This window comes from Phytophthora parasitica (genome assembly GCF_000247585.1).
Source record: "Phytophthora parasitica INRA-310 unplaced genomic scaffold supercont2.87, whole genome shotgun sequence".
In the NCBI taxonomy this organism is placed as follows: Eukaryota; Oomycota; class Peronosporomycetes; order Peronosporales; family Peronosporaceae; genus Phytophthora; species Phytophthora nicotianae.
The window spans coordinates 57,235-84,868 of record NW_008649073.1 but is presented as its reverse complement, the minus strand read 5'-3'; the positions used below and the strand labels follow the sequence as shown (position 1 = coordinate 84,868).

The 27,634-nt window shown below is 47.5% G+C and overlaps 5 protein-coding genes across 5 annotated transcripts; 2 read left to right on the top strand and 3 right to left on the bottom strand.

Moving 5' to 3' along the window:
- Window positions 1–4,154: 4,154 nt before the first annotated feature.
- Window positions 4,155–5,479, bottom strand: PPTG_18606 (hypothetical protein). The gene has a single exon (XM_008916639.1). The coding sequence runs from the start codon at window positions 5,412–5,414 to the stop codon at window positions 4,353–4,355; it is 1,062 nt and encodes a 353-aa protein (XP_008914887.1). The 5' UTR covers window positions 5,415–5,479; the 3' UTR covers window positions 4,155–4,352.
- Window positions 5,480–5,758: 279 nt separating this feature from the next.
- On the bottom strand, window positions 5,759–22,239 carry PPTG_18605 (hypothetical protein). The gene has a single exon (XM_008916638.1). The coding sequence runs from the start codon at window positions 22,206–22,208 to the stop codon at window positions 5,802–5,804; it is 16,407 nt and encodes a 5,468-aa protein (XP_008914886.1). The 5' UTR covers window positions 22,209–22,239; the 3' UTR covers window positions 5,759–5,801.
- A 92-nt stretch (window positions 22,240–22,331) lies between these two features.
- Window positions 22,332–24,384, top strand: PPTG_18604 (hypothetical protein). Its single transcript, XM_008916637.1, has 6 exons — window positions 22,332–23,062; window positions 23,128–23,319; window positions 23,386–23,553; window positions 23,609–23,695; window positions 23,754–23,928; window positions 23,994–24,384. Exons 1-6 carry the CDS (start codon window positions 22,347–22,349, stop codon window positions 24,318–24,320), a joined length of 1,665 nt encoding a protein of 554 aa, XP_008914885.1. The 5' UTR covers window positions 22,332–22,346; the 3' UTR covers window positions 24,321–24,384.
- A 26-nt stretch (window positions 24,385–24,410) lies between these two features.
- On the top strand, window positions 24,411–25,293 carry PPTG_18603 (hypothetical protein; the record flags this gene model as incomplete). The annotated part of the gene is made up of 3 exons (XM_008916636.1): window positions 24,411–24,414; window positions 24,476–24,862; window positions 24,920–25,293. 3 exons carry the CDS (start codon window positions 24,411–24,413, stop codon window positions 25,291–25,293), a joined length of 765 nt encoding a protein of 254 aa, XP_008914884.1.
- On the bottom strand, window positions 25,128–26,808 carry PPTG_18602 (hypothetical protein). The gene is made up of 3 exons (XM_008916635.1): window positions 25,904–26,808; window positions 25,720–25,840; window positions 25,128–25,644 (listed from the first exon to the last, which is right to left on the bottom strand). Exons 1-3 carry the CDS (start codon window positions 26,734–26,736, stop codon window positions 25,330–25,332), a joined length of 1,269 nt encoding a protein of 422 aa, XP_008914883.1. The 5' UTR covers window positions 26,737–26,808; the 3' UTR covers window positions 25,128–25,329.
- Between the last annotated feature and the right edge of the window lie 826 nt (window positions 26,809–27,634).

Below are 27,634 nucleotides of genomic sequence, written 5' to 3'. Positions count from 1 at the left end.
CTTCCAGCCATGAGTGCAAATATATGTCCGTTGATAGGGGTCAATTGCTTCAGGAATCAGTTGTGAATCATCCTCTCCCTTCTTTGTCTTCTTTAGTCGCTTGTTCCTCTCCGCTCTAGACATCGTTTCCTTTACTGGCAGCACCTGCATAGTTCGTTGACAGTATTCAATGAAATACTCCTGCCAAGCGTCCCAACTCGCGTGGTATTTTAGCGGCGGATCCACAGGTACAAGTGTCGGGTCTTCGTTACTGCTCCTTTCATCCGCTTCCTCAGCACCATCTGGATCTGCAGCACGACCCTCTTCTACATGGGGAAAACTAAGGAGGGCCCTCCAGCTGGGAGGGCCCTCACAAAAAAAGCTACTTGTTGCAAAAAATAGAACGAACCGTCGGCAACGGTAAATCCAATTTTTGGCGTTGCCGACGAGAGCTACGGCAAATATAGTTTTCAATTTCGGCTTCCTCCACCATGCGCCCCTCGTTCCCATCTTCCGGGTTTGCTATAGTATCCTTACAAACTAGATACATCTACGATCGACGGGTTGCTAAGCGAAGCACGATCACGCACATACGCACCAGTTTTTCGAGAGGTCGGAGGAGCTAATGATGACCCTTTTCGAAGCCAGTCGCGCGTTGTTCGACTGAGTTCGGCACTAAAACTTGTCTAAAAAGCTATTAAGGAGGACGCGTGTATTAGAGACGAGAAGTATAAACCTACAGTATTTTCTTTCATGCATTCTCGGCCCGGTGGAGAAGCTCAAGAGCCCCATCAAGATTACACGGCAGAAGTACGAGATAAATGTGGTGAAAAATTTCAAGGTTCGATACCTGCACGTGTCATTGTATCTTTGGAGAATGACACGAAACTTCGTGTTTTTACGGGTTGTTTCGAATATCCAAGCGTACAAAAAGAAGTGATATTGGATATACCTCGCGGCTACGCTATTATATTTCGTGGAGATCTTTTTCACAGTGGAGTAGCCTACACTACAGCTAATTACAGGCTTCATTGTTATCTCTTTTTCAAGGGAGAGTCTTGGACCCCTGACGTGGTGTCGAACACGCTGTTTGTGTGCCAGTATTGTTGACACACAGACAGCAATTCTGGTCGTATTCGGCAGCATCGATATCTCTGTACTGACAATCCTGACGCAGAAGCCCACAGGCAGCTACGAAGGGAGAAACAGAATCGCCGCGGGATGTTCCCCTGTCTAAATTGTGACAGGGTGTTTGCAGTCCAAAGTTTTCTTCGTTCACATATTTGTAATATTCACAAGTCATAATTTTTTTAATGAATGCACTTTTAAATGTAATGGCTGTGTTCATTAGTCGAACCAAATTTAAAATAAACATATTAGATTTTTTATGTTGAAGTTTACTTTAAGATAAAAAGAGATTTGCAAGATCTAAGCAAAGATACTTTTTTAAATTCTGCTACGTCGTCTTAGCCATTACTTGTATGGGCTCATACCAGCATATCCCCAACTTCTGGCTGGTGTGTGGTGATGATGGTAGGGCACAGTAGCCGCTGCAGAATTCTGCTGACCAGATTCGTGAACTTTATCCAAAGTTTGCGTTCCAAATAGGGAGGGATCGGGTTGTGTTGGCTGGGACGCTGTCAGGTTAGTATCATTAATCTCCACACGTTCGAAATGGACCAGCTCCCTTGCTGTGCCGTTAGCTCCGTGGTTCCGCTTGTGTGTGATTTCTCTGGGTTTCCTACAGCCCTTGGCTCTGGCAGGTAGGGGATCAAGAATGCGAGCAGCAGCTATATGCTCCTGTTCCGGGCCTTGTTGAATCCACCAATGCTTGTCAAAATGAGAAGGCGTGAGATGTAGCCGCCCCTCCGACTCTACGATTGCTTTGAGTTCGTGTACACACGGCATCCCGTGAGTAGCGCGGAAGATACCACTGCAATCAGGGAGAGCTTCGCTTTGCACGATACTTTTTCGAGCTTGATTCCAACGTTCGTCAGTCTTATACAGGGCCGAATTGGTTATAACCTTCACACACGCGGTGAACTCATTGAATTGCAGTTTGTAAGGCACTATCGTTTCGTTGCGGCTCAAATACTCGCGCGTCCTGCTCGCAGACGATATCCACCATGGAAGTAACTTGTTGTAAACAGTAAAAAGGTCGCCACGGGTCGACTTGATCCAGCGTTTGCATTGTGCATGAGTCCCCTCGACAGTTGACGTATCTCGAACACCAAAGTGCATGAACCGATTAGTTTGGACCTTAACGATCTTGTCTTCGTACTTCCACCAGTGCTCCGATAGATATGCGGCAAGTTGGGCGTTAGATTCAGCTAGAGCGGCCTTGTTTGCTCGCAAATTCTCTTCCGTCTCCGAGTCGACTGTGCGGTAAAACAGCGCCATAAATTTGTCTGTGGCCACAGAATTCGAGTACTTGGATTGACCAGGAGCAGGTTTTTCGACAGCCACCTTGCCCCGCACTTATCTTACTTTACTCAGTACGTTCTTGTTCATGTGCCATCGACACAGAATTGTCGGTCCGTCGGGGAAAACGAGTGCCAGAGCATTCATTAACGCTTGGTCTCTATCATGCGAAATGATTCTCGGCTCTGGGACGTCATACTTCAATATCAGTAGCCGTAACATGTTCAGAGCCCAAGTGTAGTCTTGTTTCTTCTTGCCTGGAAGCCAGGCTTGACATACAGGAATTACAGTGTCCATTCCAGTAAGTGAGATGACATTGAGAAGCGGAAGATCGATCTTATTAGTCTTGTACGTGCAATCCATCACCAAAATGTCGGAATTAACTTTGTAAAGACTTGCGGTAGCAAAATGAGCCCACAGAAGATATTTAAGGCGTTGCGTTTCGAGGTGTGTTGTGTATCGATAAAAGAACTTATCTTGGTTGAGCTGGTTGAAGAGAGCCTCAATAGGCGTAGCGGAAGCGAGAACTCGACGACGAGCTGAGTCCTTGGTGTTCGCGATATCCTTAGGAACTATCAGAGTGTTGGGGTCTTGATTCAACATTGTTGCGTAAATGTTGGCTACAGGTACACCAGCAGCAGATTGGGCCTCAATTATACTGTGAACTGAGCGCTCAGAAGTAGCAATGATATCCTGAGCAGCTCTGGATCTGTGAGCTGCGTGGACACGAGCGACCATGGACGGCTTGTGGTTGTGAAAGGCGCTACCATTACCAGTGTGGACGATGGCCCATTCCCCTGCAGGTGCATTTTTGTTGATCGCCCTCAACGAAATCCGCATTGGACAGCCACACCGTTTCGACCCGCGTTTAATTCGAACCCTGTCTTCGGCAGCGAGGTTTTGAGTACACTTCGGTTTGCCCGCACGATCACATTCGTAATTTCGGATGCAAATGTCGCCGTTGTCATTTTTCGTAAACGCCTTCGCGATACGTTGAAGCCATTTGATCTTGTCCACGCATGAAGCGCGGATTCAGCGACATCATGTTTTGGATAGGTTTTTTTCCGGAGGAGGGTCAATGTGAAAAAGTTGCTCCGACATTGCGTAGGGTGTTCTCTCAAGAGTCTCAAGAGTTTGTGGAATGAAGACAGCTCTGATTGTGGAATAAAAGAACACACGGTGGTGGTTTCTTGTCTAGAAGTTACAATATTTTACTTATAAAATCTGTGCGTTGTGAAATGTGTATTGTAGTGATGTTGTCTTTTACGTCGGCAACGCCAAAAATTGGATTTACCGTTGCCGACGGTTCGTTCTATTTTTTGCAACAAGTAGCTTTTTTTTGTGAGGGTCCTCCTTAGTTTTCCCCTTCTACATCGTCATCCTCCCCCTCCTTTACGTCCGAGCCGCTGCCGTCGTCGTAGGCGCCAGAACTTCCAGGAAATACACTACCAACGTCATGTTCACGGCCTCCAGTCGCGACCGTCACTCCAGAACCACCAGCCACATGCGTGTCGGAGAGTCCCGGTCCCCTGCGCCACGGAGATGAGCCGCGTGCGCGCTCGCGCGAGCTCGTGGCGTCTACGTCTTCGTCGACGGCGTCCCGCTGCATCTTATCGGAGGGACGGCAGAAACTAAAATGAGACGGCCTGAAATTTATAAATTTCGGAAATAGCTGAGTCGGAAAGGAATTTTTTTTCAATCCTGGACACAACCAGGATTCCAATCCTGCACAAATACATGTCGATAATCCTGGCCTCCAACGGTTGCGTTTTTATATTGGTAAGGGTATTGTGTTGGTGACTCCTCCGTATATGAACTCGAAAAACCATTCCTGCTATGACATAAAACTTTACGAAAACAGCAAAATGTTCCTTTGCATTTGCATGCCATCGTCACAACAGAATCACTACATATTCTACCCAACGCAGCTAACGGTTTCCACAAGAATGCAATTACGCCTGCTGCTGAGTCTGGTCTTGTCCTTCGCCGCTCTGCTTCTCAGAGGTTGAGCCACCCTGTTGTTTTTCTTCAGTATCGTTGTTTACACCACCCTCCTTCTTTTCGCCGCTCCCCCCTTGCTTCTCGTCACTCTGTTTGCTTTCACCGCCTTCCTGTTTATCACCTCCCTTGTCATCGCCCTTATCATCTCCCTTGTCGTCCCCCTTGTCGTCTCCCTTATCACCTCCCTTGTCGTCCCCCTTGTCGTCTCCCTTATCACCTCCCTTGTCGTCCCCCTTGTCGTCTCCCTTATCACCTCCCTTGTCGTCCCCCTTGTCATCGCCCTCATTACCTCCCTTGTCATCCCCCTTATCACCTCCCTTGTCGTCGTCCTTATTGTCACCACTCTCCTCCTTTTTCTCACCTCCCTCCTGCTTTTCACCCTCGCCGGTTTTCTCGCCGTCCTTCTTTTCGTCCTCGTCGGTGTTCCCGTCATCTTGCTTCTCGTCTTCGTCAGTGTTGCCATCGTCTTCACTCTTCTCCTTTTGGTCCTTATCGTCACCACCGTCGTCCTTTTTATCGTCGCCACCGTCGCCCTTCTTGTCGTCACCGCCGTCTTTCTTCTTGTCGTCACCGCCGTCTTTCTTCTTGTCGTCGCCGCCGTCTTTCTTCTTGTCGTCGCCGCCGTCGTCCTTTTTATCGTCGCCACCGTCGCCCTTCTTGTCGTCACCGCCGTCTTTCTTCTTGTCGTCGCCGCCGTCTTCCTTCTTATCGCCACCACTTTCCTTGGTGTCATCACCGCCGTCGTCCTTCTTGTCGTCATCCTTCTTCTCGCCTACATCGTCGCTCTTCCCCGAGCTGCTACTCTCCTGGGCTTGACTGGAACCCGTCTGCGTGGGTGAGCTCTGCTGCACCTGCTGCTGCTCTGATCCACGAAGACTGCCAGCTCCAAGCTGACGGCCAAACTGCACGTGGTTGCTCTTTACTTGCGTCGTCAAGCCCCACGCTGCATCAGATGGCACGGTGATCGAAGCGACAACCGCCGCAGCAAGAGCGATGATATGGGTGACCTTCATACTAGTAGTGTTTGGGCAGGGTAAATAGCTCACTTAGCTAGGTCGGGTAGTAGTGTTCTTGGTTCGGCAAATTCCGGAATGAGCTTTACTTTGTCAACCAATGCAAGACGACATGAGAAGAGCACAAAGCTCCAAGTAAGGGTGATTAATTTTTTTCGATTCAACGCTTTAGTCACTGGGAACTCGAGCTCGTTACTTACAGACTTCAAATCCATTCATCCCCTAGAGTCTACGGCTCCTACTACTTCAATGCCTACGATACTATCATTGAATGGAAAAGTCTTCAGTCTTTCCTCACAAACACCCGTGCACAAATTCCACGATGTTGTGCATATTCAACATTCATCTAAAGTTTACGGCCTCAATCTATAACGGACGCCTTCGTCATTACCGCGTGCTGCGATGCAACAAGAAGCTGGACATGCGGCACTCTGCATCCTCGCATTCCTTTACAGTCAATTGGATCGTCCCGAGTACACGCGACTCATGTCCAGTAACAGCGACGGAGAACGTGAAGGCGTCCAATCCACGGAAACCAGCGTCCGGAACGTACTTTACAACCCGATCGCCAACTACTCTTAACAATTTCAACGCTTTATCACCTTCAAGACCCACGTAGAAGTACGGATCCAGCTTTATAGCGGCCAAACACTCGGCGTTGCACACTCTAGACGGAAGCCGCAACTGGCGCTCGCTGGAGTCACGTAGAACTTGCACAGCTCCATATTCCTCGTAGCTTAGCATGAATTCTTTGAGTTCTCGATCCCGAATATTCGCGGATAAATCAGAGTAGCTGTTCGGTGAATATCTACGGAGATACGTGTCTGCTTCAATGGAATCCAGCAACCCGTTGCGGTCGATGTCAAGGTGGTCACGTTCGGTCTCGTCCAATCCGACATAAAGCGTCCCATGTCGCGGTAGAGCATGTAATTGAGCCTGGAAATCCATATAATACGACACTGTTTCTCCTGCTTGGTTCGTGATATATAACACCCAGTCGGACATACCACCTGCAGTGGAATTCAGCTTTGGTGAAGATAAATTACTCCCGTTTACTGCCATATCCTCAATCGCCAAAGTCCACGAACCTTCACTTGGCATACCGCTAAATGTATAGCGGAAAGGTTCTTCTGGTGACCATGTTTTACTTCCTGGATGATACGCTGTTCGAACGGGAGTTCCACCGGCGTATTGCGATAAAACGTGGCTTTGTTCCGTGAATACTTCCACTTCTGCTATCGATATAACACCTCGTGGTAGTTCTGCAACGACACGCACGTATTGTGCTTTGGTACCGAGTGGAGGTACAACTGAAATAACACTACGGTTAGCATGTCTCTCGTCGACGCGATAAGAAAAAATGGCTCGAGCGTAGGCATCTGCGAAGCTCTCGACGTCCATTACAGCAGAACTGTCGAACAGCAAGACCCAGAACGGGAACATGGACTGTTCTGTGGCTCTCACCGATGTGCTGGCGCTAGGTTTGGCTGCTTCTCCCTTGCGATATACGATAGGGTCGCTATCATCGTCAATGGAAAGCGGAGGACCGACATTAACGATTCCAGTGCCACTAGAGACGTTATTAACACCGACTGATAACGCCGCTCGCGAGTTATCTAGGAACGTGATATGCCACGTGAACGCTCCATTGCGTGACAACGAGGCATCTCGAGGATCTCGTTTTATCACCAACCGAGGGACGATGTCTCCTAAAGCCAGAAGTTTAGCTTGAATGGACTCTCCACGCCCGATACCTGACGAAATGATACGCGCTTTCTCGTCTGCTATCATCGCCACTGCATTGTAGCTTATAGACTCCGTTTCGAGCTGTTTGTTATCTTGTGTAGTAAAAATTAGCGTGAAGTCTCCTGCCACAGTAGAAACCCCATCGCTTGAGTCGACTCTCAACATAAACACATCGGCTGCAACAGTCGGATCGCTATCCGCTATCCAGATACGAATAGTACCGACGGTGGCAACGTCTACTAAGCGCAATTCCCACCACGCAGACTCATTCACTCCTTTTGCCGGTAACGTTCGCACCACTGTTTGCGTTGATACATCCACGCCTCGGATTCTCCCATCGATGGCATTCATCGGTCCACAAGTATCGCTTGTAGAGCTCTGCAGCGCAGTGGCACCTCCATCAAGTGCCAAGTTCTTGTCTCCATTAAAATCACTAAAGCTGTAGTCCCACCCAATGCCACTAGTTGGATTACGTGCCTCTGACGCAAGTTGGGCTCGGTTGGTCAGTACATCGGGTACATCCGGTATACCAAAGGCATCGCGTGCAGTGCAGCAACCGTCAAAGATGATACTTTCACGGTTACCATGGAATACCCGTGCACGAAGGTCGTGCGCTCTAGGATGATACAACCCACGAAGCACCACTCGTAAGTCGCGTACCAGTTGAAATTTCGATGAAAGACCAGGAGTTCTACTGCGAATGAGGTCGATATTGTCCAGGTCGCTCGGAATCAGATCGAGATCAGCATCCAGGATTGGAATTGTTGCAAACCGAGCGACGCGCCCTCCATTCAGCTGAATCGCTACATGAGCATCGTACGAGAAATCCTCGATATTTACATCATTTCTGTTTACTACATAGAGAAAAACCGTCTGTTGTGCGGAGCTTCGTGTCGCGTCGTATGTTGCAACACGTGATGAATTCAGGATCGAAATTGTCGGGGTCCCAATGACTTGGACCGGAGTGGACCATTCTACAACAACGTCGATACTCTCACCCGTGACGTACACACCTGGTCGTTTGTTAGTGAACACGTGAGTTACTTGAGGTCGATCTGTGTTGATCCTCAACGCATGAGCGTAGCTGAGACTTCGGTACAGATCATTCGCAGCGTACAAATTCTTCTGATCTATTGCAGGGGTACCACGAAAACACCCTAACAAATACGGTGCTGTCAGTGTCACATGGTAACGGTACGTTCCGTCGTCGCCTACTCGTCCATTACAAGCATCTAAGGCATTAGGCATCTGGCCATTCTCGCCGTAAGGTCCGTACAATGGGAATCCGTCGAACGCGAAGCCTATCAAAGGTGAAGGCTGTCCAACTTTATCTCCGAGTTCGTGTAGTAAACAATCCGGACTCGCGTAGTATCTGTAGTCGCCGCCAGCATCAACAAGTCCGTTGCATTTATCTAACAAAATATACGCCGAGTTCGTGATATCAACCACAATACCGCCGTAAACATCAGACTTGGCAGCGAAAAAGGGTACTCCATTTACCATAACACCGATCGGAGTATCCCTCGGTAACGACGTGGTAGTTGCAGCTATTACAGGATTCCGTGGGAACTGGAAAACATAGTCTTGTTCGTATACACTGAATCGGTTGTATGCATTCGGGAAGGGGCCATAGGTTCCAGCAGGCATACCATTACTGCGTACAATTACGGTGGTAGAAGTGTACACCACCGACACGCTTTCTGGGTTGAGCCACGTATCGGCGTTGTAGGTTGCGGGGTTCTCGTCGATCACAAAACTGTTGAACTTGGCTAATTCGGACAACGGTAAGCCTTCCACTGCTGATATATCGGCTGGATAGCGAAAGACAGAGAGTTGAGACGTAGACGCGAGTCCTCTAAGACAAGGCATAAACGGAGAAGCCGATGTTTCAGGTGGTATCAAGTGGTAAGCGTACTGTCCATCGCGTCGAATGTGGCCGTGACATTCGTCCAGATCACTGGGTAGCTCTCCGTCTTCGTCGTAATAGCCGTAGATCGGGAACCCATCCAGCGCGTACGCAACAACTACAGACATTGGTCTCTTTATCTGACCTGTTAAGCTCACTTTAGGTTCGCGGGGCTCGTGAATTGCAGCAAGGTAGCATTTCGGAAGGTCTACGTAGAAGTAATGACCGTCTGCGTTGATAGCTCCACCACAGTCGTCTGTACTTTTGGCACGTTTGTTGCTGTTTTTGAATAAAATTCCGTTGAGAAATATACCACTGAACGCATCAGGTATTCGAGAGAGATTGAGAATTTGACTCTGTAGTGTCGGGAATCGCTGCAACTCGATAAAATATTTTTGTTCTTTAATTTTCTCGTGCAGAATTGTGTCGTGGCTTGGGATCCCGTTACTGTAGATGTTAATAGCAGCTTTTTGATGCGAAATACTGAATTCATTCTCTAATAATTTCAAAGTGCTCTTCTCGGCACCAGTAGTTGGCTCTACTTGCGTAACATAAACGAAATTATCACCAGTCGTAGCAACACGTAGCTCTGCCCAGTCGTTAACCTCAGGCAAATCCAAGACAGCGTCCGTAACTGGGACAGTTGACGAACGTTTGATACTGCTACCAATCCCTCCAAGCTGTAGTGCGTTCGCTGTACTAGAGCAACGCACCAACTTATCCCATTTGCGCTGAATAAAGGCATTTCGTTCAGATAAAGAACAAGGCTTATACTCTAATCGGTCAACGCTGTCTCCAATTTGAACCTTGTACTCAAACAGTAACACTGAAGTACCCGATCCAGCTACGTACACCGCTTTCTTGGCTGAATCTTGTGTATCTGGATTCCCGGTATTTAACAGCAAAGTAGGCGGTGAACCAGTTACAGTCACCGGTGTTGAGAACGTCACTGAAATCGTTAGCGTATCCCCTGCTGTATATATTCCATTGGCCGTTAAACTCCCCACACCAATCACCCGTGGTGTCTCCAATGTATCAATGTGAATATCGCGATTATTACTGAGACTTCCTGTAGCTCCAGGTACAGGTAATCGTATCGACGCGAATCGGTATATCTTCTCAACTGCAGTGAGTTGAGCACTATGAATCGTCATCGACAGAGCGTCAATCCCTGCGTATTCCAATGGTAACGCTATGTCCCCTACTCGAACAGTAAACACAAACTTTAAGACACTCGATCCAGAGCCTCCATTATACGTCGCGTACGGTTCTATCGAGCTTTCAATCAATGTATCAACTGGGACATTCGAGGCAATTGCGAGGCGTAAACGCGGTTTAGCTCCACTTGGAACCAGTACGGCTTCCGAAAAAGTGATCGCTATATCAATCACTTGGCCTGCGCCGTAAACTCCGTTCTCCGTTCCAGACGATACTGAGGTAATTCGCGGCGAAAATGCATCGATTTGGAGTGCAGAATTGTAACTAAGACTCCCTTCTGCACCAGGTAGTGGTAAAATTCTTGAGGCTTGAAGAGATGGTACTGCTGTGGCCTGAAGAATTGTACAATGTAGACTATTTGCCCCAATATAGTCCAGACGAGACGAACGATCCCCGTTCTGAACGATGTACTCAAATTCCATTTTTGTAGTGGTAGATCCGCCAACGTAAATCGCTTTTCTGAATTCAACGTCACCAACTGCTAGTGTCAAGGTACAAGTTTGTGAAGCCACAGGGCTAACATATATAGGAAAGGAGAATCTAATCTGGATACGAAGATTATCATAAAGACCGTAGTTTCCATCACGGCTTACGGCTCGAACATCCATAATGACTGGAGGCGTTGAAATCACTCGAATTGAGGTAGAATCCGCTAAACTTCCTTCAGCTCCAGGGACCGGAAGCTCCAAATTCGCTGCAGTTGTCGGCGTGGTAGATAGTGCAAGGATTGTACCCGTTAGCGCATTTTTACTCGCATAATCCAATAGAGCAGTGGAATCTCCATTCAAAATCTGAAGCGTGAACTCGAGGGTATCTGTTTTATCACCTGAAAGATACGTTGCGGCGCGAGTTCCGACATCAACTTGGAGTAAAAGCAACGGAGGGGGATTCGAAAGGGTAACTTTTCGTGAAAAAACAACCGCGATATGTAGAGTATCCCCGACTCCGTAGCTGCCGTCTCCGTCCTTGCAGTACACATGAAGAACTGACGGAGGCGCTGAAGTAATTTCAATGTTGTAGTCGTCCGATAAACTACCAGGTTGTGTAGGAATTCCAAGACGTAGAGGTACGTAGATCCCGCCAGTGTCAGAAATTACTCCTCCATTGAGCTCCAATGCACCTCGAGACGCAGCTTCAAGCACCGAGCAGCTATCTCCAGTCGCCACAATATACTCAAATCGAAGCTTAGATGTCCCTGTTCCACCAATATAAACCGCGTATGCTGCGGTGTTTGAGTTCAGTTTTAAGCGGGGACTTCCTTGAACAACTGTGGGGCCCGTAAAGACTACTGAGATGACAATTCTCTGACCAGGGGAATAGATTCCACTCGGTATGTCTGCCTGGATCGCTTTAACTCGAAATCCATCCGTTCTAACAAAAATTTTCCGATTATTTCCAACAAGACTTAGAACGGCATCAGAACGTACAGCAACTCCAGGAATTGGCAGCTTAATATCAGCGCGTAGTACTGGGTTTGAAGAGCTACACAAGATTTCAGCGGGGTTCTGTAACAATTCCTTACCACGAAGGAGGGGGCGGAGAATAAGTGAATTTTCATCTAGAATATCCAATGCCAAGTTTCTGGAGTTATCTCCTACTTTCGGGAAATACGAAAATCGAAGGATACTCGTGCCGGATCCGTCAGTATAAACGGCAGTGCGGCTGTATTCAGACGGAACGTTGAGGATAACCTCGGGAATACTCGTTACCACCACTTGACGAGAAAAAACAAGCAAAAAGTCAATCTGCTCTCCGATATCGTAGGTTCCGTCAATAACCGGGGAGCGAATGTCAATAATAGTAGGTGGCGTCGAATCTACAATAATATTTTTGCTAAAGGACAATGATCCAGTGAGACCAGGAGCAGGTAATGCTGCCACTGCGGTTGTAAACGGATTGGTTGAAGCTCTTTTGATCTCTGCATACCCTTCCAGCATTAATGACATTACGAAATAGGCCTTATCGTCTCCAACTCGATCATCTACCACATCCAATCGAGCACTTTTGTCTCCAACCTTAATACCATATTCAAATGTGAGCTTATCAGTGCCGTTACCCGACCTTAGAGAAGATCGAGTAGGTGCATTACCACCCGTCTCCAATAGTAAAACAGGGAATCCAAACACAAAAACAGGTAGCGAGAACAAAACATCAACGAGTACGATGTCTCCGGGATAATACGTGCCATCAGGAGTCGAAGAAGTCACTTTAACGACGCTAGGTTGCGTAGATTTAATCACAATAGTACGGCTCCCACTCAGTGAGTTGGCTGACTTTATTGGTGGGAGAGTGAGTACAGCATCAGTCGTAGGACGCGTCGCATTCCTCTTAATAGCCCACGTGCTGCCGTGAAGCGCTAAAGAAGCTGTATCCATATAGTCCAGTTGTTCACAATAGTCCTGCAGGCCTGTCGTGTACTCGAACGTAAGGACACTTGAACCCGATCCTCCAGCGTAAGTTGCAATCCCTTGTGAACTCGTAAGTAAATGAAGCTCATCCGAACGTAGTGAGAGAGTTGGCGGAGTCGCTGGATCGCCTTTAATCACTACCACAGGACAGGAAAAAGTTACTTGAATTTCGAGAATTTGTCCGACTCCGTATTCTCCCGAGGGATTCTTGGACGTCACACTCAGCACCGTAGGGGGTGTCGTATTAATCGCCAATTTGCTATTGTAACTCAAGCTTCGTAGATTCGCTGAATCCGGGAAAAGTGTAAAATCGGGATCTTTTCCAGCGATATCTCGAATTACGGCACCGTTAAGTTTTAGAGCATCTTGACCCATGATCTCTAGCTGCGGTGAGGATTCTCCTGGCTGAACGATGTACGTGAACGATAGCATTGTGGTTGTAATCCCGCTCTTATCGATACACGCAGCATAGCCCAATGGATTCGACTGAGTGGCTAGCATCAAGACAGGAGCTCCAGCTATCGTCTCACCATAATAAGTACTAGTTGTTCCAGGTGTTCTGGGTACAACAGTATAGTGCCGGAAGCGTAGTTTGATAGAATATCCATCATATTCAGTCCACACGAGGCCGGGATGCGGATTACCATTGGAAGAGGTAGAACAGACGAGAGATGAATCGATAGCATCACGCTTTGGGTTATGATTTAAGTTACTTTGGTTCACTGCTGATGTCCACCCAGTGTAAACATGAGCTCCAGGCGGAAGAGTGGCGAATTTTAGAACATACGCAGCATCTTCGTCATTATTTCCCTCCAGATCTAGCCATGAAGAGTAGATATTATCGCCACAAGTGACGAATTTTTGTTCGATCGAGTTCGGATTCACCTTGTCGACTGTCGTATTACCCTCCGCAGCGTTGATTGTTTGTGGGATACTGCCAGTAACAGAAGCTTCCCAGTCCAAATCGAGGACTTGACCAGTAATTACTTCCGACACGTTACTTGTCACAGTATCTCGATACCACGAGATCAGCAACGCCATGTCCTCAATCCCTTTCCGTCGTACAGTAAACTGTGGTTTATAAGCGGATAGAAAACTATATGCGGGATACGAAGAAGGAAGCGCATCCAGATACGTCCAGGTCGAAAAATCCCGAGTTTGGATGTTCCGTCTTGCAATCACAATCTCGTACGCTCCATCTTTATTCATTTCAGTCCACGAAACATACATTCTCCCGCGATAAACCACAGTAGCGGGGTCATCTGCATCCATAAGTTTGTTCTTGTTAAGGCCAGAGTCCAATTGGTTACCATCGTGAAAAATCCACAGAGGAGCGTCAATATCGTAGTTAAGAACAGCCACTCGAATCTGCCCAACCAAAGCGCTACTACCAACAGGAAGCGCCTTTTCTCTCCATACAACGACAAGTTCCAGATTGTAAACGAGTAGTGCAGGGTCACTAGCAGCCATTGCCATGTTCTTATTGATCCCCATGTTCGGAATCAAAGTCCATGGATTAATCGAGGGAATTCCCTCAAATAGGGCACAATAGAGCAGACCTCCTTCATCCCAAGCTGCATAAAGATTCTGTTTCCACACAGTCATCGCCACTTTCTCAATAAACGTATTAGGCACTCGGTTAACAGCAGAGACTGACGTGGTGGCTACAACATCCAATGTATCACTGGAAAACACTCGCAGATACAGGAAACTCTTACTAGGAGCTTGCATATCATCGCGCTCCGTCCACATGATGTAGATATTTCTCTTGAATTCCAGCGCTACGGGATATCGCGCGTGCCAGTCTTGGTTCCGATTAAGACCTGATAGCAGTACAATTTGTTTCGAGAAACTCACTTGAATTTCAATTAATTCTCCAGCGCCGTACTCTCCGTCTTCATGCGAAGAAGCGAGTTTCACTGTCGCAGGGACGGAAAACGCGTCAATTTTGATGATGCCGTTGCTTATTGTCAATTTTGGGAGAACCAGTGACGCCCGAACAGACATTGTTGACGATGCACAATAAATATTGGCTCCATTTAGTACACTGACATTTGGGAATGCGAGGTTTGTACTGTAGTCGTCGGGTTCAATATGATAGAGGAAAGCCACATGGTTTGGCTGCGGTTGGTTGATAAATTTCGCGAGTCGATTTGGGATAAATTCTCCACTTGGACGTAAAGAACCCGTCGCTAACTCCACAGCGGGGGTCCCAATTACCACAACCGGACGAGTAAATACTAGATGAAGTAGAATCTCACCTGGAGCCACAGTCAATGGACTTGCTAAAGCAGGAAAGCCAACGCCATACGTGCCTGCTGCTGAATCCGAAATGACATCGGAAATTTGTGCTGGAATTCCGTCAATTTTGAGATTTTTAGTCTGAGCCAAACTTTGCGGAGAAGTCGAGATTGGTAATGCAACATTTGCTACAATAACAGGAGATCCGGATTGGCGTAGGATAGAATCTGTACCAGAATTGAGTGAAATACTGGTGCTAGTCACACCGAGGACTGCAGTAGTGTCCCCAACTCCAACTGTATAGTGAAACACAATCTGGTTGTCTGTGACTCTAGAGACCAGAGTTTCCTGTGCTGCAGATGATGGCTGAAGAGGATCACACATGTCCGAAACTGTTAGTTCAATAGCGAGAGGAACGTCTACAACCTTCGTGGAGTCAAAGAGAATTTCGAATCGATTCCCGTTCTTCTTCTTGGTCATAGTCACGGACAATATTCCAATCCGAGCAATGGCTTTGAATTCAAGAAGACGCGTCTTTAGTGACGTTGCAGCGACGCTACTTGCATCATCAAAATCGATACATCCCGATACTTTTCCGTCGAAAATGACCGCAAACTGTCCCGATGTTACAGGAACGACAGCGTTGACGCCAATGTCGAGCAGCTGACGATACCCAGCATAGGTGAATTTTGCTGTCCCGCCAGAATTTAGCGTTAGAGATGGCGTTCCGGTTACAGCTACATCGGTCGAGAACGTCACCATAATATCCACGATATCGCCTGGACCGTATCCAACGCCCCCTGCAGCTGTATCTGGACGACTAGAAGTAATTAATGTAACAATTGGTACCGTCGTATCGATTACCAACGCATTATTTCCCGCAAGACTTGCTGCACTATGCAATGCTGGAAGTGTCGTGTCGGCATCGATACCTGAACCCGAGCACAAAGCACATATTATCTTTGAATTTGGTACCGTAAACGTTCGAAGAGCGGCTACCGACGCGTAGTTTAAGTCTGCTGTGGCTTCTCCTGGCTTGACTTCGTAGTAGAATTTCAGCACATTCGTCCCACTGCCTGATGTGTAGAACGCTTCTCCTTTCGAGTCTAATTCAAGAACTGGTTTACCCTCCACTATAACCTTCTCCGAGAACTCAGCAATCACAATTATGACGTCTCCAGCTGTGTACGTATCATCAACAGTAGTCGAATATACGCGAGTGACTACGGGGATTGTATCCGACCTCACAACTGCCATTGAGGTCACTCCATCCTGTGCCACAAGTGCAGTTGGAGGCGGTAGAGTCAACGAAGCAGCAAGGATTGGATTCTTTGATGATCGGAGGATTGTTCCAGTCAATGAGGTCGTACTTTTGTACATAAGAGATATAGCTTCGTCGCTAGGTTGAACAAGATAGCGGAACGAAATAGCTCCAGATTCCGCACGAGTAACTTTAAAATCCGCGTTTGACGTCACAGAGAGACTGGTACATGCACCAGTAGCTCCACCCGCCAGTTTACACGTAAATGTTGCACATGTAGCATCCATAAACGCTAAAAGTGGGCTATTAGCGTCCACCAGATTGGAGAATCTGACGTAGTATTTTATTCCATGCACATACACGGACGGATCTTTCACAACTTGCACGGGAATAATCCGATCACCTTCCAGATACTTCATAATTGCCTCCATCGAGTTTGATGGGCCCTTTGCACGGACGTTCCAAGGTATACAACCACTCTTAGTATCTCCGAGCTGAATTTTTATCTCTCCGGATAAAATTTCGGTATCTGCTTTGATATCAATAGTTTGAGTACTTGCAGCGATGGCAGGACAAGTTGATGAATCTGCTGGGACTAAATCTAACATATCACCACTATTGCGATTTTCGATTGTGAAGCGATAACCATTGCGATATTTACGTCGAGATACTGATCGGATTCCAATGGTTTTAATCAACGCTATCTCTTCCAACTTGGACTGCATTTCTTGCACGCCATCGTCATCATTTATCAAGAGTTGAATACAGTCCGTCGTGTAGATCGGCGCCACACCCACGCCAGAGCTGAAATCACCATAAGACAAGCGAAATCCTCCGCCTAGTACAGAGCTTGCCATATTAATTCCAACATCAAACTCCTGCAATGCGCTTCGAGTCATGTAGATTGCGTCGCGGACTGTTACTCCTGTATCAATACTTAACTTCGGAATGCCAATTGGTATCACCACGGGAAAGGAGAATCGCACCACAGCATCTACCACACCGGCTGTAGCCCGAATATCCGAGTTTTGGTTCGGTTGGACAAGGTCAAGATTGCAGGGAAAGCGAGTCAAAGTGGGATCGCACGTGAACTTCTTACACTTTGCATCGGGATTTTTTTTCACTTGAAGCGGCAAAATACCCATGGTAGGAAAAACAAATGTAATTGTGTACCGATATCCGTCGTGAAAAGAAGTGGTGTCTTGGGTGACAGAGACTTTAATTGCCAGTCCTGTCATTGATTCCAAGGCAGACTGAATCGATCCGGTGCCTGTTGCTGGTGCGTTCCAGCTTATACAGGAGGTTTTCGTGTCCCCGTAGACAAGTTCGTAGTCTCCTTGTTTAATACTTGCAACGTTAAAAATATCAACGGTCTGGATAGTACTAACCGACGTGATGGACGAGTAAATATCTCCAGCTAAAGACACGCTTTGAACTTTTGGTTTTGATGTTTCAACTCGAATCGAGTGACCAAAATCCAGAGATCCTGGAGAATTCAACTCTGGGAGAAGCAGGTTGGCAGAAGTCACTGAAGACGTGGCCTTGCGTAGAATACAACCCTGGCTTAAAGGCTGCCATTCGTTCACCGAAGCGTCCAATACACTACATCTTATATGATTTTTACCGTTTGAATGCGTCTCTAACCAAGCTGCAATGGTGGTATCTCGAGACTTTTTACAAACCAGGACGGGACGCGAAGCAGAGTGCGAGACGTCATCGTTTATAACTGAAATTTTCGCTCCTCCATCCAAAAATTTCCAGGAATTCGCGCCAGTCAGAAGCTGAGCTACTCGAATCTGCGTTGCTGTACCCGTGCTATCCGCTTCGTCCCAAGTCGCGAATAAAGTCTCAGTCGTTCCTAGCAATTGTACTGACAGCTTAAGGTTTTGAGCCGGTTGAGTCGCATCAAAATTCAAGCCTTTATCACCACCCAGACGTATCCACTGCGGCGTCGTGAAATCACCGTTAAATTTCTTGATAAAAATCACTGATCCGGTAGCCCCCGTGGTTTCTTGCCAACCAACTGCAACACTAGAGCCTCCAATACACTGGATCGACGGGGATATCGCTATCTTTTGCGTGCCAATATTGAGTCCAGTCGCTGTATTTCCATCGATAAACCTCCAGTTAGGCAGAGAATCAGTTCCAGTTTGAACCGCAACTCGAATTTGCGCAGTACCCGATAAAGTTGATATTTCGGACCATGCAGCATACAGATTATTTGTCATACTTCCCTTGGAGCCACACGAGCACAAACGCACGCTTTGGGCCGGTTGAAGGGCAGCGTAATTTAACCCACGAGCATTCTGGTTTCCATCACTATACGTCCACCCTGGTGTCGAATCATGTCCATTAAAGACGGCGACTCGAATCTGAGCAACACCTGATGGATTTTCGTTCCACGCTATGTACAATTTTGAATCATGGACCACAGCATGAGGTTCTGCGGCATTAGCTGTAGGTACTTTGTTAATTCCAAAGTTTGTAGCAGGTTTGGCGTCTACAAACGCCCATTGGACAGGTGAGCGACTGGCGAGTACTGCCACGCGGATCTGGGTCGGATTATTCGGCGCTGTGCTAGCTTCCACCCATACTAGATAAAGTTTTGACGAGAATGTCACCAATTCGGGGGAAGTTGCATCCATAGTCGAGTCAAGATTCACGATAGACAACACTTCACCGCCATCTTCAAAGCTCAAAAGAGGTGGAAATTGCTGCAAGTCGAAGGATTTCACGCGAATCTGTCGAGTGTTAGTAGTCGAGGACATTTCAGCCCAGCTTGTAAAGAAAACATCTCCGAATAAAACAGCACTCGGTGGTCCAGCGCTCTGTCTTGGGTCTTTGTTTAATCCGTTGCCACCAGTACATTTAAGTGCGGATCTGCCGAAATACGAGAGTTTGCTGGTGGATTGATCGGCTGCTACTGTGAACGAAAAGTAAGCTGCGTTTTCCTCCGCTGCAACGTAAGAAGATGCGATTCCACTACCCGTTCCGACATTCAATAACAACGTTGGAGCTCCGGCTTTTACTGATAGCGGAGGAACATAGATCGGGTAGTTGAAGCTCACAAGCACTACAATTGTGTCTCCAACAGTGATCACTCGGTCTTGAGTTCGTGTCGATACTTCCACAACAACTGGAGGCGAAGTCTGGATAAATAAATTGTCCTTAGTCTTTAGCTGACTAAGCTCTGGGGATGGTAAAAGTGTTGACGAGAGTGCAGAACTGGTCACTCCTTTGATAACCGCACCGTTGGTTTTCAAGGAATATCTATCTGGATATACAAGTCGTCCCGATATATCCGATTGTTGGACTACATAGTTGAATACGAGAGTCTGCGTTCCTGTTCCAGATTGATACACTGCAGAGTTTCCAGTGGAAGTAACCAGTGTAGGTATGCCTCCTGTGGTATCGACACTCACGCTGGCGAAATATTTCACTAAAAGATCAATTGATTCGCCAACTCCGTACGTTCCTTCTTCATGGGAAGTAAAAACATCCGTCACCGTTTCACAGCCTTGGTTAATCGAAATACCCTTTGATGATAGTCCTGATACAGGTAAATCCAATAATGCAGGTAACATTGGAGCCGCAGATTTCCGTCGAATCCAGCCCAGTATTGAACCATACGATGCTCGTAAAGAGTTCACGTTTTTAACATCTAACACTGTCACCTGGTCGTCTTCAAGACAATCAAACTTAAATTTCAGCGACGTCGTGCCGCTTCCATCCGAATAAATCGCCAGTCTTTCGACCCCTGCAGAGACGATATTTGTCACTAGCGAAGCTGTGGGAGAAACCACGACCGGTAAGTTAAAAACCACTTCGAAATAAATTTCATCGCCGGCTTTGTACACTCCATCGCGCGTGACTGCCTTGACTTGAGTAACTCTAGGAGCGTCAGTGTTAATGCCAAGAGCTGCACCGGCACTGAGACTTCCACTGGTTCCAGGTGTGGCTAGAGTGAGATCAGCGTTCGTAAACGGCGTTGTGGATAGTCGTTTGATGGATCCAGATCCTAGTTGCAGAGCCGAAGTGGAAAGGTAAGCTAGGCGATTCGATACGTCTCCGATTTGAACGTTGTACACGAACGTCAGCATCTTCGTTCCACTGCCACTTGAGTATTTGGCTGGTCGATAGCCAGGGCTGTAAATTGGCACATTGGCTCTATTAGACAGAGTCACAGGTTCGACCTTGGTACCCGCGTATTTTTCAATCATGGTTACTTCATCTCTATTAACCGAATCGACGGTTAAAATCTGACCGTCAATTTTGAATTGGAGTCCCTTACTCGATTGTGTGGAGAGTCCAAGATAGTATGATGGAAACACGACGGTCTCGTTAGACGTAAACGTCGGAGCTTCCAGAACAAACTGACCCGGAAACAAATCAACTGAGCCTGTGCTCAATACTAATTGTGGGGTTCCACTAACAACTACGGGTGTATCGAAAGTGATGATCACTGGAATATCATCTCCGGCCGTGTATATTCCATCTTTTGCTGTAGTTGTGACGCTCACAATCTTTGGTTTGGTAGTATCGATGACCATATTCTTACTGACGGAAAGGCTCCCAGATTCTCCATTAAAAGGGAGCTTCAGTACTGCGATTGTAGTAGGTGTAGTAGACTTCCTTTTGATTGATCCCCCATTAAGCTGCAACGCTGTTGTGCCCGTATATGTAAGGTCGGGTGATGTATCCATTGCTTGAACAATGTATTTAAACTCTGCAATATTCCCTGCTACCTCTTGGTTAAACGGAATTATACGATCCACTGCCCCAGTCTCCAATACAACAGTAGGTAAACCAGTCACCACGATCGGCTGTGAGAAATGTACATGCACTAGAATCACTTCACCAATACCAAAAGTACCATCTTCATGAGGAGAAGTCACTGTTGTCACATAGGGAGGCGTCACGTCGATCTCCAGCGCATTACTTTTCGACAAGCTTGTACCAATTCCTCGTTCCCAATCTCCTTCAAAACCCGGAGGTGGTAAAATACAGTTAGCAATTGTATTCGTATCATCGTCATTTACTATTCTCACACCACCAATCGATCGAAGCGACAACGCAAGCGAGTCGCTGTTAACATATTCCAGTCTCGTTGAGTTATCTCCTTTCTGCACCGTGTACCCAAATTTTAGCGTATCGGGGGCTGTTTGGGCTACAAAAAATGCTTTGCGATCCGGAACGAGCACACCTTTCCGTATTTCCCACGCTGTAGACGTCACTAAGGGTGTATACATGACATGCCCTAACACGACTCCATCTCCCACGGCGTTAGTGGTATCTCCTGTCAATTCTACCAAATCTCCATCCGTTCCTCCAATATTCATTGAATCAAAAGTAATTGTGATATTGTTCCCGAAGAACGTACACGCACGATCTTCGTCGATACTGTACTTGACGTTCACTTTGTTGATGCGGTTCATTCTCCTCAAATATGCAGCAAAGAGCTTAGCTGAGGCATCCCAGGGTATGTTCCCCACTTTTTGGCTTCCAAACCCTACTGCAAATTTTCCCTTGGTCGCCATACACCTCAGCCGCTGAATCTCTTTAACATGGCACGAAGTAGCATGACACCCCGTCTTGAGTACTATGTAAGGGGTCCCGGCTCCCGAAAGTTTCACGGGACTCGTAAATTTCACGAAAATGTTGATAACTTCCCCGACTCCAAGTTTTCCATCAACGTGGTCGGAATACACTCGCGAGACCTTTGCAGGACCCTTGGGATGGATCTGAATTGGCTCATGAGGCACTTGGATGTTTAGTAGCAGCTCTCCACCGTCAGGAATGAGCAGATTGGCATCCAGTCGGATACTCTTGGAAGTGTCGGCGTTCACGACTGTATCGGCGTCTGCAGCTTGAGGGGCAGGCTCAATAGGGTTCGTAGGCGTCAAGAAGAGCAGGGAAGTGACGAGGTAGAGCACCAGAGACTGCAAAGATCCCATCGATACATGTGTCGCTTCAGTGTAAAGGATTCGGTCTCTATACTGTATTGGCGTAAGCATGATAGCTTACACTTTTATTTGCGTAAGTTGCCAGATTAGTGCATGAAGTTGGAGTTACAGTGTCCAACAATAGCATTGTCGTCGTCAGCACAAAAAAAAATCACCTTTATTTTCGCTCGAGCATTCATTAATTTCTTGATGAATGCTCGAGCGAAGGTGAAGATTCGGGGCACTCCTGGCTGCGAGTTGCTGCGGCATGTTGTGTCAGTGGATCCTCGTGCGGCTGAAGGACTTCGACGCGAGAATCCGGGTTTGTCTGTCGACTTGGATGTGCTATTGGAAGAGGAAACTCGACGCTCTATCACTGACGCATATCAGCGATTACTCTTTGAGGTGAAGGTGTTGCATCGTAAAGGGAACTTTAAAAGCTCGCAGGGAGAAGAAATCGTTCAGCGTGTGCGAGATATCGCTAGTGGAGGCAAGAAGGTGCTCGATCTCTCCGGATTCTTCATTGTGGACGAATTCGTGGATCTTCTAGTACCGTATCTACGCTCCAAGACGTGTAAACTGGTAGCTTTGAACCTGTCAGGTACACCGCTTGGAGTTCAAGCAGCGATTAACATTGCACAGGCCGCGAATAATACTTTACAGGCACTACAATTCTCGGATAACCCGATTCCTGTCGCTACAATCCGACTTCAGGCTTCAGAAAATGGACACGCGATTCTCTGTGGGCATAAGTTTAACCACTTAGACGCAGCAGCAATCGGCATCTTAGTGGAACGTGAACGCAAGCAGCTCCAGAAATTGGATTTGTCTGGTAATTTACTGACTGGACCAAAAGCGAATGTTTTCCATGGGATTATTACCATCTTCGAGGGTCTGAAGAAATGCCGACTACTTCAGGACCTCAAGTTAGTTTTCTAAAGCAAATCGCGACGTTGCCACACACTTATAACTATTTTCCCTTCTTGTATAGCCTCAGTGATGTGAACCTGAGATCAGACGGGCTAGTAGCGTTCGCTAATGCCATTCAAGATTTTCCTGCACTCGAGAAACTCGACCTAGGTCGGAACAGAATGGTATACAACAGCACCAATGAAAAGCGCGTATATGGAGTAGAATCCTTGTGCAACGCGCTGTGGAGGGTCAGAACTCTCCGTGAAGTCAGGTACGAGGTGTAAAATTCGTCATTCTGCCAACGACTTGACGTAAGTTTTGATGTGATACCTGCCAGTTTGGTTGGCAATCATTTGGACTATCAAAGCTCCGTTTTTATTGCCGAAATGCTGAAGGTGAACTGCACAATCGTGTCGATAGCACTTGCTCAGAATCCCCTAGGGGATGCGGGTGCTACCGATGTATCGACTGCGCTCAAGAAGAACACCACGCTGTTATCGCTAAAGTGAGTTGTCAAGTTCTAGCACTATTTATTTGGAGCTAAACCATGTTTATTTCAGCTTGTCTGATTGTCAGATCAGCTGCGAGGGCTTGAACGAGATGGCCATGGTGCTGCGAAAGTTCAACAGTACACTTCGAACGATCAAGTAAGTCCAAACATCATATCTATAGGACTCGAGAACTAACACCAGTCGTCATTTTCAGCATTTCGAACAACCCAGACGTGCGGTCACAGGGATACCGAGGCCTTTTGAAATGTTTATCGATTAACCACAAGATCACCGAAGTCATCATGAATCCTGGCTCAAGATACGAAAAATACGTGAATAGGACTCAAGAGTTTCTAGCTGTCAATGTGCTACTTAACGCAGTGCAATCGGTGAGTTTCAACTTCGATTCAACTAACCTTCTTACCTAATTAGTGAGTTTTGTTCTGTATTCCAGAATCCTAAACGCTTTACTGGTTTCCCTGCGCTAACCGAGACCCAGCGGACCAACTTTGTCGATAAACTGGAAAGGTTTAGTGAAAGCGAACTCCGGCAACTCCATGACGAGCGTATCGTGGAAAAGGCTGCTATATATTCGGACGAAAAGGAGGCAGCGGGTCTTTCGACATTGCGTCACTACGCTGCGATGGAGCAGTACGCTCCGTTAAAACGGATCTTGTGGTGCTTCGAGGTGGATACTCGCCACAATAACCTCATCGAACGGTCAAACAACACAAAAAACGAGGAAAAAGATGAGGATATTTGGGACTACCCACTCATTTAGTGTAACCAAAATCAAAACGGTTGCTAACGGACGCCGCAGCGTCGAGCGAGCACTTCACTCCGCCTTATTCTCCGTCGTCTCCATATCCCAATGGGTCGAGTTAATTTAGCAACAATTACTAGATCTACTTGCTGATTCTACTTTACGTTGTACAGATCTGAAACCTGGGCCTGTCACGCGAGTGTGTCATGTCTGTGGTCGCCAATATGGGTTGTCATCCTTTGAGATCCACTTGAAGCAGTGCAAGAAACTATGGGTCCAGCAGGAAGAGCTGAAGCCGAAGAATGAGCGTCGACCAATCCCGAAGACTCCACCTGGAATCGGTCAAGGCGGCGTAGACGGTAATAAAGGAATGAGTCGGCAAGAAGTTGAGGCACTCAATCAAGCTGCACAAGAAGCGTACAATGTCCACGGCATGGAGAAATGCGAATTCTGTGGTCGAACTTTTGCTGAAGGTCGACTTGCTATCCACAACAAGAGTTGCCGAGCTGATAATGTCGGCAAAAAGTCTGGGGACGGAGCAGCTCCAAGGAACAAGAAAGGTGAGTAGTGAAAGTCACTTAATCATGCCTTCCCATACTCACTGATTGATACCTTAGAGCCTGAAGTGGACTACGGACGCGCACGTCCATCGAGACCTGCAGACAACTCTTCTTCGCAGTCAAGCGGTGGAGGTTCAACCAAGAGCTCAAGTCCTTCGAAGCCGACAAGTGCTGCGAGTAGTGGAGGTGGACGTGCGTTAGCTGGAAGTCTAGCCACTAACCGAAACTCTGGGTCTGCATCTCGGTCGCAGATCCACTCTCCATTGGAGCAAAGTGTGGATGCCGACTCCCTTAAAGCAGAACTACAAGGGAAAGAAAGCATGATCAGTGCTATTCAAGCCAAGTTAGATCGTTGGGAGGCCTCGACGGTCGCCGCTTTGCAGGAAATCAGAGATCTCAAAGAAGTATTCACTCAGCTTAGCACATCATAAACAAACTCTCAGCTTTTCTAAGTGTGTTTTTTTTTTTTACATAATCTCGATGCCTGTCGTTGCCAGAGGCGATTCCCAGACCTTCATCCGCTTGTCGTAAGACACCGTCACTAACGTCGGGGAGCCTGAGGAGGACACAGTGGTAGGACACACAAGATCTCGTACCAACGCGTCGTGGGCATCAAACGTCTCCACAACCTGTTCAGACGCGATAGACCACACAAAGATGGTGCCGTTCTCTTCGTTATTGGAGATGACGTACTTTTCCGATGGATGCCATACAGCACGCGGCTGACTGTAAGGTCCAGCCTTGTGCCCGTAAAAACTTCTCAGCGCCACATTCCGTTTGATCTGCATTACGACGACGACGAAAAGGTAAGTTTACAGCCAATAGGTTATACATAACAAATAAATTAATTAACTTACTGCGAAGATAAAGTTGCGGTTGGAATCCGTGGCTGCCAGGAGATATTTGCCACTCGGCGATAGACTCAGGTCCATGATCGTGTACGAGACGTGCTCAATGCCGTCTGGATTCATGTTCACTCTGCCACAAAACGCAATAAAGTCAGTATTTAACAACATCACCATTTTGTGAGCTCTGTCTTACCTCTCCTTCTCGAACGTGGAGCAGTCAATGTAATGCACGTAGCAGTCATCTCTCACTGCAACCACCAGCAGCTCACTTCTCTCTGATCCCGACGGAGCAAACGCCATAGCTTCCACCGTTCCGTTAAAGTAGAACGACTTGATCTTCTCCACCTGTTCACCGTCTCCATCCAGATGCGAGCACTGATACATATTCAGCGACTTATCGCTTGATCCTGTGGCAAAGAACAGTCCACTTGCACTCCACGCGATCTTGAACGCTCCATGTCGATTATGATCATGGAACTCACATACCGTGCGTACACGCCACTGCTTTCCTAGCTGCTCCAGTCTATACAGTGCATGTTTAGCGTCCATTCCTGCAGCTACAAAGTATTCAGCAAACTCTCTCTTAGGATTAAACGCCAGAGCCAACACTGGGGCGCTAGTTTCCACTGCGCAGAGCTTCTGGCCTGTCTTCCAGTCGTGCACACAGACGCACTTGTCCGCTCCACCTGTGATGACGATCTCGGGCCTCGTGGCGTGTGCACTGACACTTAGCAAGTTCCCGAATGAGTGCACATTGTCTAATGCCACTAGCTGGCGGATTGAAAGCGCTGGACCGGGCAGTAGCAGCTCGTCCGGCACCTGGAGAAGACTCAGAGCGTCTTTGGAGGGAGTCGAAGGGTTTTGCGCCTGTTTCTCGAGCAGTAGACGGTTGGCTTCGGCCAACAGCTCATTCTCGTCCGTCAGATCCTGAATCTGCTTTGTGGTGGATGCATCTAGACGGTCGTAGCGCTTCTGTAGCGCTTGTAGCGCCTCCTTAAGCCTCGCGTTCTCGGCCTCGAGCTCCATTATTGACACTTAGAGGGGGGAAGATCGAATAATCGAGTTTGAAAGGTTTCAGTGGACGACTGATGATTACCGTACCTCATAAAATAAATGCTTACCAAAAAAAACAGCAGTTCGGCGATTTTCGCGTTTCTGTTTGGAAGATTTTTGTTATTATTGCCGAGGCCGGGAATCGCTCTTTGATTGCAGGCTTAATTTCTTCAAAGTAGAAACAAGGGTGAACTTTGACGTAGTCATCAATAAATATAAGTACTTCTCGTGGCCATCGAGATGAGCGCTGCTTTTCGCGAATCTTCGTATTCACGTTCCCAGTTCTCTGAAAATGTCGTAGCCATCTGCTCAGTGTACGCTGTGCGACACCCAACACGACTGAGACCGTGTCAACAGGAGCGTCATACGCGTACAAAAGAATCACTGATCTGTCAGCAATCGCCCCGTGCCCTGAGTGATGTCGCGAGGACACAGAGTGGAACTGCAACATAGATGCACTGCTGTGCTTGGCTAAACCAAAAGAATATCAGTCTTGATTTTCCCTCCTTCCTCACAGGTTAACAGCCTCTTGTCTCTAGAGCATTGAGATGCCCACGCACAGCTCCCACGGGGACGAAGAGATCGATCGTGAGCCCGAGCCATCCATCTCCGAAGGCGGGGAAGACGTGGAGCATGAGGAGGAGGCGCCAAACGACCCTGCAATCCAACCGGCTACGACTCATCACGCGCCGACCAAGATAAATCTCAAGCTCATCACGATGGAGCCCTTCACGGGCGAGGTCCGAGACGGATATTTTGATGCGGGCGCACACGAGTGGTTTGAACGACTTCAAGCGCAAATTGAGGACGCAGAGAACCTGAATGGACTCTCGTGGTCCGAGCCGCTGAAGTGCAGTGTGCTGACGTCTCG

Excerpts from the sequence above, each read along its gene's own strand:
- PPTG_18606 (XM_008916639.1), bottom strand. The coding sequence starts at position 5,414 with ATGAAGGTCACCCATATCATCGCTCTTGCTGCGGCGGTTGTCGCTTCG.
- PPTG_18605 (XM_008916638.1), bottom strand. The coding sequence starts at position 22,208 with ATGCTTACGCCAATACAGTATAGAGACCGAATCCTTTACACTGAAGCG.
- PPTG_18604 (XM_008916637.1), top strand. The coding sequence starts at position 22,347 with ATGAATGCTCGAGCGAAGGTGAAGATTCGGGGCACTCCTGGCTGCGAG. Across the intron at positions 23,063-23,127 it reads CGACTACTTCAGGACCTCAA|CCTCAGTGATGTGAACCTGA; the intron begins GTTAGTTTTCTA and ends CTTCTTGTATAG. Across the intron at positions 23,320-23,385 it reads AGAACTCTCCGTGAAGTCAG|TTTGGTTGGCAATCATTTGG; the intron begins GTACGAGGTGTA and ends GATACCTGCCAG.
- PPTG_18602 (XM_008916635.1), bottom strand. The coding sequence starts at position 26,736 with ATGGAGCTCGAGGCCGAGAACGCGAGGCTTAAGGAGGCGCTACAAGCG. Across the intron at positions 25,841-25,903 it reads TCCACGTTCGAGAAGGAGAG|AGTGAACATGAATCCAGACG; the intron begins GTAAGACAGAGC and ends GTTTTGTGGCAG. Across the intron at positions 25,645-25,719 it reads ACCGCAACTTTATCTTCGCA|ATCAAACGGAATGTGGCGCT; the intron begins GTAAGTTAATTA and ends GTCGTAATGCAG.